This window comes from Castor canadensis, chromosome 3, assembly GCF_047511655.1.
Source record: "Castor canadensis chromosome 3, mCasCan1.hap1v2, whole genome shotgun sequence".
Taxonomy (NCBI): Eukaryota; Metazoa; Chordata; class Mammalia; order Rodentia; family Castoridae; genus Castor; species Castor canadensis.
In genome coordinates, this window is record NC_133388.1 from 33632033 (window position 1) to 33652277 (window position 20245).

The window sequence follows — 20245 nt, forward strand, 5'->3', positions numbered from 1 at the left end:
TGTAGAAGCCGGTTTACCATGAATAAAGCTTTAGGGGTCTCACTTGAAAGGACTTCCTGTGGGAGGGCTCTAAGCAATTCTGGATTGGCAATTTTCATTCTTTCTTTTCTTAACTGAGTCTCCACAAAACCTGAGTCTTCTCTGGTTCACTTTATCAAATCATACAAGATTCATAAACAAAAACAGCAGTTCCTGTACTGCTCTATCCTTTCTTATTGCTGTCCTCCTTCCTATTCTCAGCTCTTTTTTTTGGCATTTACCCCCACAATTATAAGTAGCATGCTTATAGTGTTATCTGATGGTTTACTTTAGGTACTTGCTCCTATATGAAGCATTAGCTTCACATCCTTATGCACAGATTTAACGCTTTCCATCTCAACGTAATTTTATGTTAAAACTCAGTTTTTCTATTATTATCATTATGCAAAAAGTATTCACACCTTTTGTTTTGGAAAAGCGCCTCCTGATTTTCTATGTGTTACCTCTGACTAAGTTATCCCCAGACGCTCTGACAGAGTTCAAGCAAAACAGGTGATCTCTCAGGTGTATCATTTTTTCCATGCATAGACTTTCTTCTTGAAGCCCAGTGCTCTTTAGTCCCAATTTAACTGCCTCAAACGTGGCAGTTTTCAACCAGTCAGTGGGCCAGGCATGGTAATTAGCCTGCCTAGTGGGAAGCCCACCAAACCCCAAGACCACTCTCATTGAGGAGCTCTGTGGTGCATTTAGCTCCTTCTCACTTCAAAGCCCTTGCCCAAGTTGTCCTTTTGGACAGTTCTTCTTCCATTCTTCAGCTAGCCACCACTGTTATTACTTACAGAATAACGAAACTCCCCTACTGTAAATTTCTTCATAGCAACTTACGCTTCTTCGTAGTACTCACACAATTGAATGACTTATTTATGTAACTATTTGTTGACTCTGCCTCCCCAAATACATTATAAACTCCACAAGGGCAAGTAATGCCTTATTCAGTGCTATATTCCCAGAGCCTAGCAAAGTCCTGGGCACATGGTTAGGTGCTCAACTGACATTTGTCAAAAGAACAAAATCTTGATGTACCAATAATATACTAATATACATAGGCAGTCATGGATGACTGTATGACTTTCTTTAGCTTAATACAATAACCAGGTTTCCAGCAAATTTCCAACACATTTCCTATTTTCCCTCTAGGTCTATCATGGGTCTTATGCCATCTGTTCTGCTGCCTCATACACTGTAGAATGAAGCCTCATCTCTTTGGGCCTGAAATAAGAATTCCCAGTAGAAAGTATCCTGTTTGCAGTGACCTGATGATAATTTAACAGTATTCTTGGTTCTGTACAACCTAAACTCATGCTGGGCGCCAGTGGTTCATGCCTGTAATCCTGGCTATGCAGAAGGCAGAGATCAGGAAGATCACAGTTTGAAGCCAGCCCAGGCAAACAGTTCTTGAAACCCTACCTCGAAAAAATGGGCTTCACAAAAAAAATAGGGCTGGTGGAGTGGCTCAAAGTGAAGGACCTGAGCTCAAGCACCACCAAAAAAAAAAAAAAAAAAAAATCTAAACTCTCCTTCTGGTGACAAAGAGAAACTCAATCAAAGACATTTTTTCCTCTCTTACTAATTTTTATTTTGTCTCTGTTTTTCAGTGTCCTTATAAAGGTAGGATTAGTCCTTTGCTTTCCTCTTTAAAAAAGTTTCCTCTCTTTACTTTTATATTGTGTTGTTATTCTTCAGTTCTTTCTGATAACAATTTCTAATGTCTTCTGAGGAATTGCAATCCCCTATATTTGGTCATCAATGTTCTCCACTTCCAGAAAGTCATATCCACTGGGAATAGTTGACTTTCTTAGTATACATATCACCACAACTCAAATCAATTAAAGTTACTCTGATCACATTAGACAAGAGGTTCATTCTCTCTCTTTCTCCCTCTCTCTACCTACCTACCTACCTACCTGTTTACCTACTTATCTATCTATCTACCTACTTACCTATCCATCCAACCATCCATCCATCCCTCCATCTATCCATTTATCTATCTATTTGAGGGGAGGGCTCTGTGGTCCAAGCTGGCCTTGAATTCATGATCCTCCTGCTTCAGCCTCCTAAGTGCCGAGCCACCACACTTAGCTGAGGTTCTCATCTTTACATATTTGGAGATATAGGGTTTTTTTTTTTTTAATCATAGTCTCAAATTGAACCTTTCCATGCCGGTATTATGAATTTAATGGCAGAATCCTAATCAGAGTGCACAGACTGGCTCGTTGTGTTTGAAGTCTCTGAGCTCCTTAAATATTTATGTGTGTTTTCACTGAGGATTATCACAGCTCTAGAAGATTCTCAAAGGAATCTATGATCAAAGAAAGAGGTTAGAATCACTGCTAGCCTATAAGATGACAATGATCCTGCAAAATTAAGATACACCCAAATAAAAGTCACCTACTTTGTGTGTTATACTTGGAGTTTTTAGATACCCTTCTTTGGGCTTCTGGGTCTCCTTCAGCCATATTCACCAACCACATCATTGTTGCTATTGAGAAAGACAAAATTCCAAGTGAGCAGTGGAAACACAAACTATCATTTCTCTATGGAAATCACGTATCTTTGTAATGTTGCTTCAAGCACTCCTATCAATCACAAGTAAATGCATGCTAAAAATCATAACATCTTTAGTTTTAATAGATCAAAAAACAACTATGAAACTGAGTGTACTAATTCAATGTAATTTTGAAATACTTACAGGAGTAAATGAGAGCAGGAAAGAGAGTTTCATTTCTCTCCTGAGCTGTTTCAACCAGCATTCGAAGTGGGCCTTTTGGGCACAAAACAGCCACTAAATCTAGAAAGAGAAGAAAAAAAAAAAAAAAGAAGAAGAAGAAGACGACGACATTTGATAAAATGTATTGTATTGGCTAAATGTGTAAATGGTTGTGTTAGGGAAGAATTAACTGAGAGAAAGGGTTTAATGTTTTTGTTTTTCTACAAAAAGATGTTGAATGACTATGAAATAACTGACAGGCAAATTGGTGGGAAAAGAAAGCAACCTAAGCAAAACACACAAAACCAAACAGAAGAACTCTGAAAAGTCTACTGTGGTCTTACTGCTATTTGCTAAGAACTGTCAGCAAGAACAGCAGACTGTTCTAGGAATGAATCTTCTTAGTGTGAAGAAAAGAGCAAGCCACATAAGACAACTACTCTAGAGCAGCTGGCAATCTATGACAAGCAGAAATGAAGACGAATTATTTCCAAATAAATCTCATATAAGTTACAAATGGAAGTTTTACTTAAAACACTGAACTTTTCAAAATATGAAGAGCAGAGTAAGAAGAGATTCACCCCTTCTTTTTTTGCTTGGAGGTACTGGGGTTTAAACTCAGGGCTTCATGCTTGCAAGGCAGGCACTCTATGGCTTGAGCTATTCCTCCAGTCCTCCAGCCCTTCTTCTGAAAAATAGTATAGAGTTGGAGGGTGGAGCTCGGTGGTAGAGAATTTGCTTATCATATGTGAAGCCCTAGGTTCCATCCCTAGTGGCAGAAAAAATAAAATGAAGTCAGGTGTTGGTGACTCATGCCTGTAATCCTCACTACTTGGGAGACTGAGATTGGGAGAATCAAATTTTTGAAATCAACCCTGGGCAAATAGTTCACAAGACCCCCATCTCTAAAATAACCAAAGCAAAATGGACCCAAGTTTAGACTCCAGTCTCACCAAAAAAAATTTTTTTTAAGGATACTTGAAATAAGAAATGAAACAATATACAAACAAAATGGTAAGTCTTTGTATGATCAAATTTAGTATTTAGTTTTCAGCCAAATAAAAGTACTTCACAAACATTCAGGTCTCAGAACATATGTATGCTAAAAATTGGATTTTTTTTTTTTTTTACAAAACTAGTAACTCAGAGAGGAAGCAATAGGCTAAATTATTTCTGATTTTATCCCCATTTCCTTCTAGGAACTGCAATTTTTAATATATTTTTCTGTGTCATGAAAATTCAGAACAGGTATATGGAAGATAATTTCAAACACTCAAAAATATAAAACAGCTATAGCTAAATTTGTAAATGAAGACTTGATAGCTTATGCTCACATTACTATCATTTTGCTGCACTGAAGTGAGAAAACGACTTTCATGGCTGCAGGTAGTCATGTCTCTTTTGTATAATAGTAACAACAAAAATATAGTAATAAAACACACACTCACGGTGGCGGGGGGGTGGGGGAGAGAAACCTCTATCTTCATCACTTCCACTTACATTTTTTGAATGAGAAAAGGGAAATTTTGAGGACCAGGTGTGGTGGTGCATACCGGTAATACCCAGCTACTCAGGAGGTAGAGGTAAAAGGATTGTGGCTTTGAGGCCAGCCTAGGCAAAAACATAAGACCCTATTTGAACACAAACTAAAACAAAAAGAAGTGGGGGCATGGTTCAAGTGGTAGAGTGCTTGCCCAACAAATGTGAAGCCTTGACTTCAAACCCCTCCCCACCCCTGGGAGGTGGGGAAAGGGAAGTCTGAAATAACGAGGTCTTCAGCTTGTTTGAAGCTGTCACATCCTGTAACTATTTTGGCTGCATGACATGTTTTTCCCTTATAGAATTTTGAAATGAAAAACTCAGTGATCTTTAGAGCAACTAAAGTGAATGAAGACAAAGACGTTCTACAGTGTAATGCAGTGGAAAGAATACTGGACTTGAAATTCAGATTCTATTATTATTATTACTGCTCTTTGGCAAATAATTTACCTGTATAAACTTCAAGTTTCTTAGCAGTAAAAGAGGGATAACTATTACCTTGCTTACTTCACAGGATTACATATTCTAAAAGAGAGCTAACGTTTACTGATACTGTCCTACAAATACTACATGTATCATTTAAGATTCATAAAACATGTACTTTCAGAGTTGGATAAACTGTGGTTATAAAGTCAGTTAAGTGAGACTAGTAGACTCTGGATTCTGTTCCTAGACATTCTGTCTTTAGAATTGGCAGTGTGTGTGTGTGTTGTTGGAGCTTAAATCCAGAGCCTCACAGAGTAATTGCCAACCAAGTGCTCTACCACTGAACTATATCCCCAGTGAAAGTTTTTCTTCTTTTTTTAATTTGAGCTGGGATCTTGCTATGTTGATCAGGCCGATTTTGAACTTATAGCTCAAGTGATCCTTATGCCTCAGGATCAACTCCTTTGGAGTTGGATCTGGAGACATACGCTATCACACTTGGCACAGAACTGGCTTTTTTTTTTGGCACTACTGGGGTTTAAACTCATGGCCTCATGCTTGCTAGGCAGGCACTCTACCACTTAAGCTACTCCGCCAGCCCTGTTTTGTGCTGGATTTTTTTCACGATAGGGTCTCAAACTATTTGCCGGGCTGGCTTCAAACCGTGCTCCTCCTGAGTAGCTAGGATTATAAGCGTTAACCACTGGCACCTAGCTAGACCTGGCATTCTTAACCACAGCTGTGTAATGACAGATGAACATGAGGGCATTATGAAGGTCAGGCATAGACTTCTATAATTCTGACTAGCTGCTCAAATATGAAAACAGAGCCAGTTCAGTTCCATTTCTGTAGACTTTTTCTTTCTCACTGTGGATTATCACACCTGTAATAAATATTTGAATAGTGATAAATGAGCATGGTCTTTAAAATATAGACTACTTGCTGACCTCTGAAAATGGGTCTCTTTTTGGTTATCGTGGGGAAACAGCCAGAGTAGAAACCTATATGGCTGCCTTGGTTACTTACTCGTGGCTAGGGTACATTCTGACCTATCAGGACCCATATCACAGTGGTTGTTAAAAAATTTGAATCTCACATTGTCCAAGTAAGTTGAATTCTTTATGAAACCTTTATTTTTGTTATTGAAGTTTTGGCTTTTATTGAGAGCCTCTTCTATGCTACAGACACGGGTTATATCCATAGACCTCTCTGTAGATTTAATTACAAATACAATAAATGGGTATTGTGCTCATTTCACAGATGCAAACTGAGACTCAGAACTTTTTGTTTAGTTTATTCTTTTTTGAGACAGGGTCTCACTTTGTAGCCCAGGATGACCTCAAACTCATGATCCTCCTGCTTCTAACTCTTGAATACTGGGATTATAGGCATGTGATGTGCTACCACCGTGCCTGGCATTTTTTTTTTTTTTTTGTGGTACTAGGGTTTGAACTCAGGTTCTTGAACTTTAGATCAGTTCTCACTAACATTTTGCCAACTGGCTTCAAACCAAAATCCTCCTAATCTCTGCCTCCTGAGAACCTAGGATTACAGGCGCAGACTTGCAAATTTAATTTTTAAAGGGATAATTCTGGGTGGTGGGGGGAGGGGGTTTAAAGGAGAATGGTGGAGGGGGTGAACTCAAATATGATATATTGTAAGAACTTTTGTAAATGTCACAATATACCCCCACCCAGCACAATTTAAAAAAGAGATAATTCTTCCACTCAAGTTGCTTTATAAAAAGATGTACTATTTTTGATTTTAAACATGAATTGAGTGTTTTTGTGTCAAGTGCTCTGCTAGTGTTTTTCAACATATATTCAATTCACTGAACTCTTAAAAACTTGAAGCCTTGTTTACAAATAAGGAAACTGAAGCTCAAATAGCTGCAGTGAACTTCCTAAAATCAGAAAAACTGTTGGCAGTAGAGAGTTTTTTTGTTACTGTTTCTTTGTGGTAGGGGGATTGAATCCAGGGCCTCATGTGTGCTAAGAGATTTTTTAAAAAAATTTTTTGGTACTGGGGTTTGAACTCAGGGCTCTGAACTTGAAAAGCAGGTGCTTTACCACTTGAGCCACTCCACCAGTCTACAGATGGGGTTTTGAATCTAAGTCTTCCAAGCAGAAGTCCACGCTTCTTCCCTCTAACCCACTGCTGAATTAAACTGGAGCAGTAAGAGGTTAGAGATAGAGCTCAGTGATAGAACATTTGCGGAGCATGTGCAAGGTCCCCAGCACTATAAAAGGAAGACAAAAAAAAAGATACTATACCTACTTAATTATCTACTGAAGGAGTATGAGATAACTGTTAAGATTTTCCCCAAGAACTAGTAAGAGGAAGGAAAGCACCAGCAAGGTATTTCTGCAATGAAGAAAGTGTCAGTCTCAGGTATTACCATATACTGAAATCACAGCCAGGATGAGCCAGGCGGTCCATTCAGGGAGGTACTTGATGAATACCAGGGCCATGAGGGCACTGATCATAATAAGATATGCCTGCTGTAGTCGAAGTGGACCTTTCCAGTGAATGGAAATCATTCCTACCACACCGAAATTCCAGATCAGGAGCGCAACTGTAATGTAGTCCACGGCAACATTATAGGTTTTAAACACTTCCCTGAAAAAGTTAAACAGATTTAAAATTATTTATGTACAATGATTCTCACTGAGACACTATATAGAACTATGGTTCCCTAAGAGATAGTCAAATCCCACCTTCACATTTTTACTATGTCCTCCGCCAACCCTTTTTTGTGATGGGTTTATTTTTGAGATAGGCTCTCTCAAACTATTTCCTAGGGCTGGCTTCAAACCAAGATTCTCCTGAATCTCTGCCTCATGAGTAGCTAGAATTACAGGCGTGAGCCACCAGCTCCAGGCTGCGTGCAGCTTATTTAAATAGGCAGCTTTATAATTCACATAAATGAAAAACTAGTATTATAGGCCACAACTATAAAAATAAGAACAAAGAATCACATAATACCTAAAATGTAATAGTATATTTTGGGAACTCCTAGCTTAAATTATATCTGAAATTAAACATGTACCAGTTAAGTTTTATAGCTGGGTTACAAATGATGTTATTTTCATAATGAAACTTAGTATACACACACACACACACACACACACAAATAATATGGCCAAGGCATGATGTAAGTTCCTTGAAAAAAGTGATTCCATGTATGAGAAATAGTGTGTAAGAAGGGAGATATACTAATTTGAAAGGACGACTGAACTTATCTTCAAATCATATAAAATGTCATTTGAGAGGCAGACAAACACACATGGTGTGTGAGAGAGAGAGGAAAGAAAGGAGAGAAGGAGAAGGGGAGAGGACAGGAAAGGAAGGGAGAGAGGGGAAGGGAGACTGAGACTGAGAATGCATGAATGTGTGTTGCTGGGATTGAAGCCTTGCACATGTTAAGATGCTAAGCACATGTTCTGTATGAAGGTGTACTAGCTTTTTTTTTTAAAGCAATGAATGCTTTTCTTCTTGTAGTACTGGGGTTTCAACTCAGGACCTCAAATTTGCTAGGCCAGTGCTCTACCATTTGAGCCACAACACCAGTGCTTTTGCATTTAGTTTCTCAGACAGTCTCCCCGATTGTGCTTGGGGTGGTCTAAAACTGCCTCCTGAGTAGCTGGGGTTACAGGCTTGTACCACCCACCCCCACCACTTAGTATTTTTATAACAGTACTTCAATGTTGTGGGAAAATACTCATCATCTAAAAAGAAAGAGGTTGCAACTATCACCGTGGGGTAGCAGAAGAGAAAGGAAATATTCAAGCACAAATTGAATTATGGAGACTACCTAGGAAGATGATTCTTGTTCTATTTTCAGATTCCAAAAAGCAAATACTGAAATTCTTAGGTAATGCTGCTATGTGTACTAAGCATTTCAGATATACTAGCACTCAAACTAAATGAAACAAGTTATCAATCTTTAGGTAATACATGAGTTAGATATAAAATTCACAAAAGAAACTAAGAAAAGTAAGTTTCCTTTCCCACTCTCCTATCCCAGTTCCCCTCAGTACTATGTTATTAGTTTTATATGCCTACTTCGAGAGAATCTATGCAAATATAGACTTGCTTATTAGACACAAATGATAGCGTATTCCATACATTATCCATATCTGAACTTTTTTCTATTTTTTACACTATACAGGGTTTGAACTCAGGGCCTACATCTCAAGCCACTCCACCAGCCCTTTTTTGTGATGGGGTTTTTCGATATAGGGTCTTTTGAATTATTTGCCCAGGCTGGCTTTGAACCAAGATTCTCCCCATCTCTGCCTCTTGAGTAAGCTAAGATTATAGATGTGAGCCACCAGCACCTGACTGCAACTTGTTTTGCTATTAGAAATAATGCTACCATGATTATTCCTATAAATTACAGGTTTGGGATACATGTACTTAAAATTTTAATGGCCATATCATACTGTTCTCAACAAATGTTAAACATCAATAGGTGAGTGTTCATTTCTATGCATTTTTCCACCTTAGGATATTATCAAACTACTTGATCTTTGTTAATGTGCAGCTTTAATTAGCATTAGTCTTATAAGTGGGATGTATGTGTTTCCATATATTTAAAAGTAATCTGTGCTTTTCCATATACTTTGCCCATTTTTTCCCATTAGCTTGTGCTCTTATTACCATGTAGCGGTTCTTTAAAGTAAATTAGTGTTTGTATATGAAGTAAAAAATATGTTAGCAGTTTATCATCCATCCTGTGATTTTGTTCAGTGTTTTTTGGATTTTTCATACATTTGGAATTCATCATTGGATAGAGGTAAGGAAGGAATCCAAAATGAGATTCTTCCATTTTATCATATAAGAGAAATAAACATCTATCTATTTTATTACGGAATCTGATCAGGAACAGGTGCTAAATTATATTAGATGCTTTTTAATATATACAGAAAGCTGAGGAAGGATGATAGTGAGTTTGAGGCCATCCTGGGCTACATAGTGAGACCGTCTCAAAAAAAAAACCCAAAAATACAAAAAAAACCAAAAAAAAACGGACGCTGGTAGCTCACACCTTTAATCCTACTTGCTCAGGTGGCAGAGATTAGGAGGATCGTGGTTCAAAGCCAGTATAGGCAAACAGTTTGAGAGACCCTATCTTGAAAAACCCTTCACACAAAAATAGGGCTGGTGGAGTGGCTCAAGGTGAAGGCTCTGAGTTCAAGCCCTAGTACCACAAACAACAACAACAAAAACAAAAAATAGCATTAGAGTTGTCCATTTATTAAAAGGGTTAACAGAAATTCCTATGAAACCATTTGGGCCTGCTACTGTTGTTGATTCTAGTGGAAGTAGGATAGGAACTTAAACATCTTTGTGTATTTCTTTCTTGGCTCTGTGTAGATTTTTTTTTAATCTTCTCAGTAGTCAGTTTTCATAATTGTTTTCTAGAATATCACCCATTTCACATAGATTATCACACTTACTTCTTTTGTCTGTGCTTATTCCCTCTTGTGCCTCCAAGTAATTGATTCTTTGATTTATTTGTTAGTTTCACTCCCTCTTTCCTAACTTAAGGTTTACAAACTATTCTGCCACTGAGGCAGAGAGAAAGAGCAGGCTGGGGAATCCTTGAGTTTTGCTGTTCTCAACAGAGGTACTGCATTCTTTTATTGAATATGTGAAACTTCCACTACGATTTCATGTTAAAGAAAACAGGGATTGATAAGAACAACAGAAAAATTTAAAAATCAATTCATGTTTATATACATTCTTAAAATTCTTAACATTGATTCAAATATTTCAACTAGTAGACTATAAAGTGTTGAAAAGGCTTAAAATTAATTGCATTTGTGAGTTCTTTTGCTTCTACTTATTATAAGCAAGGAACAAGAAAAGAATATCCCTATTGGTAATATTGACTCACCCTTTATAAATCAAGTATGACATATATATGGAAATAAATGCAACTTAAGAGTAATTCATAAACAAGGTATATGGGGCCCACACAGAGTTAATGTCTGAAAAAAAACCTGAATACTTTTATCACTTACCCTAAGTAAATGAATGAAAAAAAGAACAGCAACAATAGAGATGAAATAATAAGCCAGGCATGGATGACCTAGAAAAGAAAGCATTTCAATATAATGAACAGATCCCACAACCCTTCAGTTTCTTACTTCAAGAACAGCCTCTGTGTAAATGTTTTGCTTTTAGGGAGGAAGTACAGGGGATTAAACCCAGGGCCTGATGCACTATACCTTTGAGCTACATCCCCTGCTTGGCCATGTTCTGCTTTTGAATGGCAGAAGACAAATGGCTTTGGGATCAGTGTATACTTACATGGAACTTTTTGATGCTTCATTAGTCATAATATAAAATAATGAAAATATAATTTCACTATTAGAAATAAGAGAATTTTTTTTTTTTTTTGGCCAGACTGGGGTTTGAACTTAAGGCTTTGCTTGCAAAGCAGGAGCTCCACTGCTTGAGACACATCTCTAGTCCATTTTGCTCTGGTTATTTTGGAGATGGAGGTCTCTCAAACTATCTGCTTGAGTTGGCCTCAAACTGCAATCTTTCTGATCTCAGCCACCCAAGCAGCTAGGTTTATAGGCATGAGCCAGCAGCACCCAGCTAAAAATGTATTCTTAAATATCAAATTATAAACAGAACCAACAGGTGACATTTAAACTTTAAAGTACCAGTATTTTCAATGGAGGAATCTTATAGTATATTTCAATAAACAATATAAATAATGGAAAATGAGATTTAGTTAAGTGATCTATACATACATACATTAGCTGAATAGAGAAAATAGGCTTAAATTATGTAAACATTGACAAAAGAATATTCAGAGTCTGCAGTTTTGGTAAGTGTTGTAATGCTTTCTATTTTACATGGTTCTTTTAAGTATTAATATGAAGAATGCTGTGTCAGTTCACCATTTTCACACAGCATTCAGAAAACACTGTAGAACTAGTCAGTCACTATTATTCATGTATACCTTATTAATGAGAAGAATAAAATCACAATTTGATTTTTGCAAACTATTATACAAATAGAAATTTTCTGTCCTTTTTTTGGTGGCACTAGGGTTTGAATTCAGGGCTTCACATTTGCTATACAGGTGCTGTTACTGCTTGAGCTACTCAGCTAGCCCCAAGATAGAAATTTTAATAGTAATTTTAATGTAATGAGTGTATTTAGGAAAGTATTACACAATGCAAAAAAGTCTAGGGCTTTTAAAAAGAGAATGGAGATATATGATAAATCATCTATAACTTCTAACCTAAAGGGAAATTATTTTGAAGGGTTACACTCATTAGTTGCCTTAACTTTTAAATGGATTTTATTTTTTAATGACAGGAGTTTTATAAACAATAACTTTTCCAAAATCTCTCTTAAACAGAAGAAACCAAGTCAAACCTTGAGGAAAGGAAATAAAACCTCCAAAACATGATTATTATTTTGTCTTTGTTTTTTTTTTTTAATCCCGCCCCCTTCCAATTGTCTCAATAACCAGTTCTGAGCTATCAAAATCTAGTTGTGGGGGCTGGGATGCAGTACTAAAAAAACAAAACCAAAATCTAGTTGTGTTAAATTTCCCTCTGGGTGTGTTTTGGTCACTCCAGGTCTTTACAATCAGTGATCATTAATTCCTTAGAAAGAAATGGCTTCTTGGGCTACGGGTGTGGTTCAGGCGGTAGCATGCCTGCTTAACAAGCACGAGGCCATAAATTCAAACACCATACTGCATGCATGCATGCATAAATAAATAAATGTACTTCTTTAAAATTCTTGCCATATTGCTTTTTGGGAAAAGGCCAAAAAGAAAAAAAATTACTTCACTTAGGAAATGATATTCCTTGGACATTTGAATATTCTAAATTGACTATCAAAATACAATAAAGCTATTCTGGTGTTCACCCACAAAAATTTTCCTTACATTTCATTATAAAAATTTTCAAAACATGCAGCAAAAATTAAAGAATTTTATAGAGGACACCTATATTATACCCTAGATTCTGCTAATAATTCACTGTATCAGCTTTATAACATTTCTATTCATAAACTCTCCATCCTCTGATCTATTTTATTTTTTACATGTATCAAAGTAAACTGAAGATACACGTACATTTCTCTTCAAATATCTCAATTTTAGCAAAATATTCTAATAGGGAGTCCTCACTCTATTTCATTTATAAAACCAACCAACCTAACCAAAACACAAAATAAAATAAACAAACAAAAAGAAATAATTCCCGAGCAGAAAGACATGCATCACAAGTCCCAAAGTTAGAAATTATTCAAGGTACAGGGTATAGTAGTCCAAGCCTGTAATCTCAGCTATTCAAGACAGAGACAGGGAGGACTGAGGTTTCAGTCTAGTCCAGACAAAAAGTTACTGGGACCTCATCTTAACAAACAAGTCAGGTGGTAGGGCACGCCTATAATCAGCTATGTGGGAGGTGTTAAGTAGGAGGATTACTATCTAAGTCCACCTTGGGCAAAAATTCGAGACCCTATCTGGAAAATAAGTAAAGCAACACAGGACTGAGGGTATGGCTCAAGTGTAAGAGCTCCTGCAAATCAGGTCCTGAGTTCAAACCTCAGTACCACAAAAAAAAAAAAATCAAGACAAACATTTCAAGATATAAATAAAAACATAAAATATTACAAGATAAAACAGCTTTAAGGAATAGGAGATAAACACTGGTATTACATATTAAGTTCCAAATCATAGAAATTCTCATCTTTCTTGAGATGTTTTTTACCTTTTCTTGGTAAGGGAACATACTTTATTTTAGAAAGCATTTTTTTTCTGAATATAAAAGTAACACAGGTTTATAGAATAATATGTAGTAAGTATAGAAATACTAAAAGAAGAAAGTTATTTCCAATGGCTAATTACAACTAAAGTTGATCATAGCATTTGTTTCATATACATTTTCCATCTGCATGTACAAACACCTCTTAACAAAAATGTGAACCAAGCATCACAGTTTTACATTATGCTTTTAAAACCTTAATCTGTTTTTCTTTTTTTTCTTGGACAGAGATCCCAGTATGTAGATCTGAATAGCCTTGCACTTGTTCTGTAGCCCATGTTGACCTTGAACTCTTAATCTTCCTCCCAAGTGCTGGGATTAGAGCAGTGAACTACTATGCTCAGCTAAATGTGAACCGTTTATTACAGACATATTCACATGCCAAATACTTTTTGAAAATGTGATTTTTAAATGACTAAATAATAATATATTGTATTCATATGGATGAGCCAATAATTTGACCTATTCCTATAAGTGGAATTTGCATTATACATTATTTGCATAAATTTGGCACTCCTCTCCACTTATCATTCATACTAACATGAACATCCTAGTATAAAAGTATTTTTCTGGATTTTTAATGCTTTTATTGGAATAAAGCAACAAAACCAAAAATGCTGAAATATACAAACTACTGCTAATATACATTGGCTTATATTTTAAAAAGGCTAAATTTATCTTTACCACATCAGTAAAACAAATGGTAATCTGATATTTAAATATTAATTTTTACACATACACATTTACCCAACTATCTGTTTATTTGCCATCTATATTTCTTTCCAACCTTCTCTGCTTAGGTTTTTCTGACTTAAGATGTTTTTAAGTGTTTTTTTTTTTTTTTTGGTAGCACTGGGGTTTGAACTCAGGGTCTCACACTTGCTAGGCAGGAGCTCTACTACTTGAGCCACTCTACCAGCTCAAGTGTTCTTTTTTTTTTTTTTTTTTTTTTTTTGCAATACTAGGGCTTGAGCCACTCCACTAGCCCTTTTTGTGATGAGTATTTTGGAGAAAGGGTCTAGCTTCAAACTGTGATCCTCCTGATCTCTGACTCTTGAGTAGCTAGCATTACAGGCGTGAGCCACCGGTGCCCAGCATAAGTGTTCTTTACATTGTAAAAAATATTAGCCCTTTGCCTGTAATAATGATTTTATTAAGCAGTTTTCCTATTTGTTAGTCATGTTATGATTTTCTGAATTATTACTACCAAAGTATAGTCTGATAATGACTAAATAACCACCTCCCACCACTAGTCTTCCCTGAGTTAAAGGCTCTGAAAGACAAGCGCACTGCTTCAGTACTCAGCAGTACCTCCTCTAAACTTGGGCTATCCAGGCCAGAAATCTTGTGACTTTAATAAGTTCTAGTTCCATCTATAACAAGTGATGTGAAATAACCAACTACTTTTGCAAGTTTTTTTTTCTTTTTTCTTTTTCTTTTTTAAAGCTTACAATCAACCACTGATAGAAGAAATCCTCAGGGTTTATTGTCAAGCAGGTACTGGCAAGCTTCTGAATTTCTGGCTCAAAAGTACTTTTTACTTTATACTAGGAGTCAAAGTAAACAACTTCATTCTATAGAACTGGCTATGCTTGCTAAGACTTGAACATTAAAAAACAAAACAATCCAAATGAACAAGTGAGGAAATCTGTCTAGGTACAAACATTTTAGACTGTCTACAATTTAGTGTAACTAAAAGATGTTCAGAACTGACCCAAAATATAATTAAGATAGGTTTAGATATGATGGAGTAGGTGCATTACACCCCGTCTCTCCCACTGAGTGCAGCTACAAACCCAGATAAAAGCATGCCGCAGCCAGCTGAAAACCAAGAGGCAGAGACAGGTGGGCTGAGAAACCGAAAGATCCACCACATCAGCAGTAAGTTCACGACTTTTTTCCCTCCATCAGAGCCGGCATTAGCAAGACAATGGGAGCTCCAGAAGTATAGTTCTGGCCTAAGGAGTAGGAATGAGTCTCCTAAAACCAAGAGAGCTGTGAAAATCCCTAGCGTCCAAAGAGTGGGGCCAATGGCCCTTGATTTCTCTCTCTGACCTACCCACCTCTTGGCCTTGACAGTAGGAAAACACACCCTAGTTTTCTGGTTGTAGGAATGGAATAAGGAAGCCTACAGAAACCAGAAAGTAACAGAGAGATCACAGGAAAGGAGGAGCTCATGAAAACAACCTCTTAAATCTGTTCATGAACTCATGAGCTCGTGAGCTCACCTCCACAGTGATCATGTGTAGATAGATACACATATGCCCCCAAGAGCATTTGGACTAGCAACTGAATTACAGTTGGAACACCATTCAAATCCCAGCTGGTGACTGGGTGACACACATGTAGGCCAGATCTGAGATGCAATCCAAAGGCTTGGAAAATTGAAATGACACTGTAACCACAGCCCACAGAATGCTGGTTGGAACTTGTGGCCTAACACAACCACATCAACTAGCCAACAAGACAATAACAACATTCTCCTTATGGTTTAAGGTTGACCAGAGTTTAAAATATAATATTTGAAATGACCCAGATATAATCCAAATTACTTGGCATATAAAAGTAGAAAAAAAAATTTCTTTTCATGCAAAAAAAAAAAAAATAAAAGTAGAAAAATCTCAATTTTCATGAAAAAAGACTCAATAAACATGAATGCCAAGATGACACAGGTGTTAGTATTCTAAGTCTTTAAAGTCAGTATTACAAAAAATGCTCTAAGAAATAAGGCTAACTCTTTTTTTAAAAAAAAGTGATACTGGGGTTTGAACTCAGGGTCTCATGCTTGCTCTCCCACTTGAGCCACACCTCAGTCCTGCAAACACTCTTGAAATGAAGAAAATACACTAATCTCAGAGTAGGAAAAGTAATAATAAAAAAAAAAACCCAAAAACATAAATGCGACTGGTGGAGTGGCTCAAGTAGTAGAGTGCCTGTCTACAAAGTGTGAGGCCCTGAGTTAAAACCCCCATATTGCCAAAAAAAAAAGTGAACAGACACATTATTTATGAGAGAGAGGATAATTTAAATGATTGATTTTCATGAGAAAACCATGGAAGCTAGAAATACTTTTTTTGATAGTGCTGGGGATTGCATACTGTTTTTTTTTTTCTTTTTGTTTTAAGAATCCTGTTTTTAAAATGCTGAAAGAAAAGAACCAAAGACTTACTAAGGGAAATTGTTCAGACAGCAAGTACTAGAAGGAAATTTAGAAAATCAAGAATGAAGGAAAAACAACAAAAAAAAAATGGTAAAGGAAACAGATTATTCCCTTAATACAGTCTTTTTGTTTTGTTTGTTGGTTTCCTGGGTGCTAGGGATTGAACCCAAGGCCTCACACATGTTAAGCTTGCATTCTATCACTGAGCTACGTGCCCAGTCATTAATGTATCTTTAAAATATGCTTGATGAAAATTATGTTTCCTGATAAGTTTTTTAATGTATGTAAATTTAATATGAGATAACTATAACATAAAGGGGAGAGGGGAGGTATACAATGGTACTTTTTTTTTTTTTTTAAGAGTTTGAAGGTGGGCTTTGCTAGGCAGGTGTTCTACCACTCGAGCCACATCCCAGCCCCAATGGTAATGCTTTTACATTTCACTTAAAAATATATGGATTCTTAAGTAGACCAAGAAGTTGAGATAAAACATATACACTGAACAGATCCATAAAGAAAATGGATTTAGCCAGGAGCCTGGAATCAGGAGGATTTCAGTTTGAGGCCAGCCTGGGCAACTACTTGAAGAGATCCCATCTCTAAAAATCACCAGAGCAAAATGGACTGGAAGTGTGGCTCAAATGGCAGAGTGCCTGCTTTGGGAAGTCCTGAGTTCAAGCCCCACTCCTGCCAAAAAAAAAAAAAAAGAAAGAAATTGGATTTGTCATTTAATATCTTCCTAAAAGTGAAAACTCCAAAAGCACAGGCAAACTGGACAAACATTTAAAGAAGAAACAGCTCTAGAAAACAGAAAAACAGAATAGGAGGAAACAGACTTCTCAACCCATTTTGAGACCAGCATTACCCTGATATAAAAACTATTCAAACACAATATGAGAAATCACAGGCTGATATTCCTTATGAAGACAGATGTAAAATCCTCACAAACGCAACAACCTAGCAATATATAAAGAAGACACCAGACAAAATGGGATTTATCCTGGCTGAGGTAATCTTCAAAAATAATCAATTTAATTCACTATATTAATGGTAAAAAAATCCCCACAAAATCATGTGATACAGAGGAATTATTTTACAAAACTTAACACCCACTGGTATGAGTGCTCAGCTAGAAATAAAAACGTATTTCCTAAATCTAACAAAGGATATCTACAAAAACAAATAAAAACAAAAACCAAAAAACCCAAACCAAAACAAAACTGCCTGAAGTCTACATCATACTTAATGATGCAAGATTAAAGGTTAAATACTTCCCCTAAAACAGGTAGTAATAAAGTGTGCCCACTCTTACCACTCTTAAGATAGATTAGAAATTTTAGTTGGTGCTATGAAGCCTCTGTGGGACATCTCATCCTTAGCTCTTTCTGCATTTTCATTTTTACCATTAATTCTCCAAGTACCAAAAGACTATAGCTAACCATAAAACTAGCAAGAAAGACAGAAATATAAAATTCAATCACTTTTAACAATGAGTCTATATTATTCCACCCTAAGTGCACCTTCCAATCCATCTAACCAGTCCTCGCGGGAGTTAGAATCACTTGGTACATGCAGATTCAATGTGTGCAATGACCTTGTGGGGAATTACAAAGAAAACATTTACAGCATACACAGTCCCTTTTAGTGAAAAATAACAGAACCCCCAAAAAACATTAAAACAGTCAAAACGAAAATAAGCAAACTCAACACTAAAAGAAAAAACTCTGTTAGCAAATAAACAAAACTGCCACTCTTATTTGTACTCCCATTGCTGAAGAAAGAAAGGGCAACAGAGCTGACAGGAAATCAGCACAGGGGTAAGAAGGTAAGAAGATAGCACTAGGGCTGGAGGAATATGGGTAACTGCAGAGCAGAGAAAAAGAGAACATTCTACACAAGCAACATAGTGGTGAACAGCAGAGCATGGAGAGGACACAGAAACCATGTTTTGTGTGTACAAAGGTGAATAATCTATTCAGAAAAGTATGATGGAGCCCCAAGAAGTGTTCTTTAATCCACAATTATAGATTTTAACTTTATATGATAAACTTAGAACCACTAAATTAAAAAAGATCTCTATTTCTAGTGATAAAAAAGATCAAATCCTAAAAACCCTCTCCCTATGAAACATTAATACTGTATAAAAATTTTAAATATATTTTAAAATACAGTTTGAAGTCACAAAGAGGAAAATTCTTAGAACCCTTTCTCTCTCCCTAAAAAAACAGGAGAAAAAATAGGAATCAGAGGGGAAGGAGGTACTGAAGTAACTAACTTATCAGATAGTTTTGGGTATATGTCAATCTGTAATAACTCAGAAATTTAGGTTATAGTGTCCATGCAAAACACAGGTCTCAGAATTTCCAAAAACATATCTTTGCAAATATAAATTCAAATGATCATAAAATACTCAAGGAAATGAATCACCATGGGTAAACAACAACAGAATTATATTTGCCAAAAGCTTCAGATGTTGAAATTATTAGACACAGAACATGTGAAAGAAGAAAATGCGAAGGAGGGGAGTATTATATATTATAAAATAGTAGGTTTAATATGCCTAATTTTCAATTACTGTTCCTGAAAAAGTACATATTTTAAATGGATTAGTATACAAGTAAAAGGCAAAAATAAAAAAGATATATCAAACCATTAAACACGGGTTACAGCTAGGGAACAGGACTGGTGAAGATTGCTCTGGTAAATACAGGTATACTTGTTTGGAATTTTTTAAATGTTTTCAAATTTAACAGTGAACATGTCCTACTTTTACTAGTTAAAAAAGTTAAGACACAGGACTGGAGGCATGGCTCACATGGTAGAGCGCCTGCTTTGCGAACAGGAAGCTCTGAGTTTTTTTTTAAAAAAAAAAAGTAAGATACATGTCTTTGTTTTTGTGGTATTTGAAAGGAAGAGGGCAAAGTTTAGAAGATCAGCTAAGAAGTCAAGCTATGGGAATCATGCAGAAAGGGCAGGCCTCAGAAGTGGCAAATAGAAGGAACTAGCAAAAGTAACTAATTAACTAGTTAAGGGTAATAAAGGAGATAACAGATGGTAATGATTACAAAATTAAAAGCTACAAGGCCCTAGAATAGCAGACCTACTGAGGATAACTGACTGGCAGAAAAGATAATTAGCTCAATTTATGTGCTAGCAGGTATCTTAGTAGAATTGATATGCAAAGGGGATAAAACCACCAACTATGGGCCTAGTAAGCAGAGACTGCTAGGCTAAAAATGCTGAATTAAAAGTTGTATTTGAGGACGCAAACTTAAGCCATGAAATGAAACATAATTTGCTAAGAAGCAATGGGAGAAACAATTCATCTGGGTCTCAGGATTGATGAGCTTTAGAAGAATTTGGAAAGAGGACTGAGGGAGGGAGAAAAGCAAGCCAGCAAGCATGTTAAGCAAAAGAGGGTGATCAATAAGCAATGGCAGAAGGTCCAGAGAAGTTAGGTTCAAAAGGTATGACGAAGGAAAATACTGGCAACCACAAGATGAGCACTTTTCATGCAGACATGAAGAGAGAAGCCACTTTTCAGGGAGCTGAGGACTGGATTTCAGT

At 36.4% G+C, this 20245-nt stretch overlaps 1 protein-coding gene across 6 annotated transcripts in view; it reads right to left on the reverse strand.

Moving 5' to 3' along the window:
- Psen1 (presenilin 1) overlaps positions 1–20245 on the reverse strand; it is a 59855-nt gene that overhangs the window by 5755 nt on the left and 33855 nt on the right. For all 6 annotated transcript variants that reach the window (XM_020175159.2, XM_020175139.2, XM_074067612.1 and 3 more), the window contains 4 exons: positions 10741–10808; positions 7110–7330; positions 2729–2827; positions 2432–2518 (listed from right to left, as the gene is read on the reverse strand). In XM_020175159.2, coding sequence (XP_020030748.1) covers positions 2432–2518; positions 2729–2827; positions 7110–7330; positions 10741–10808 — 475 coding nt within the window. The remainder of the gene's footprint in view (positions 1–2431; positions 2519–2728; positions 2828–7109; positions 7331–10740; positions 10809–20245) is intronic.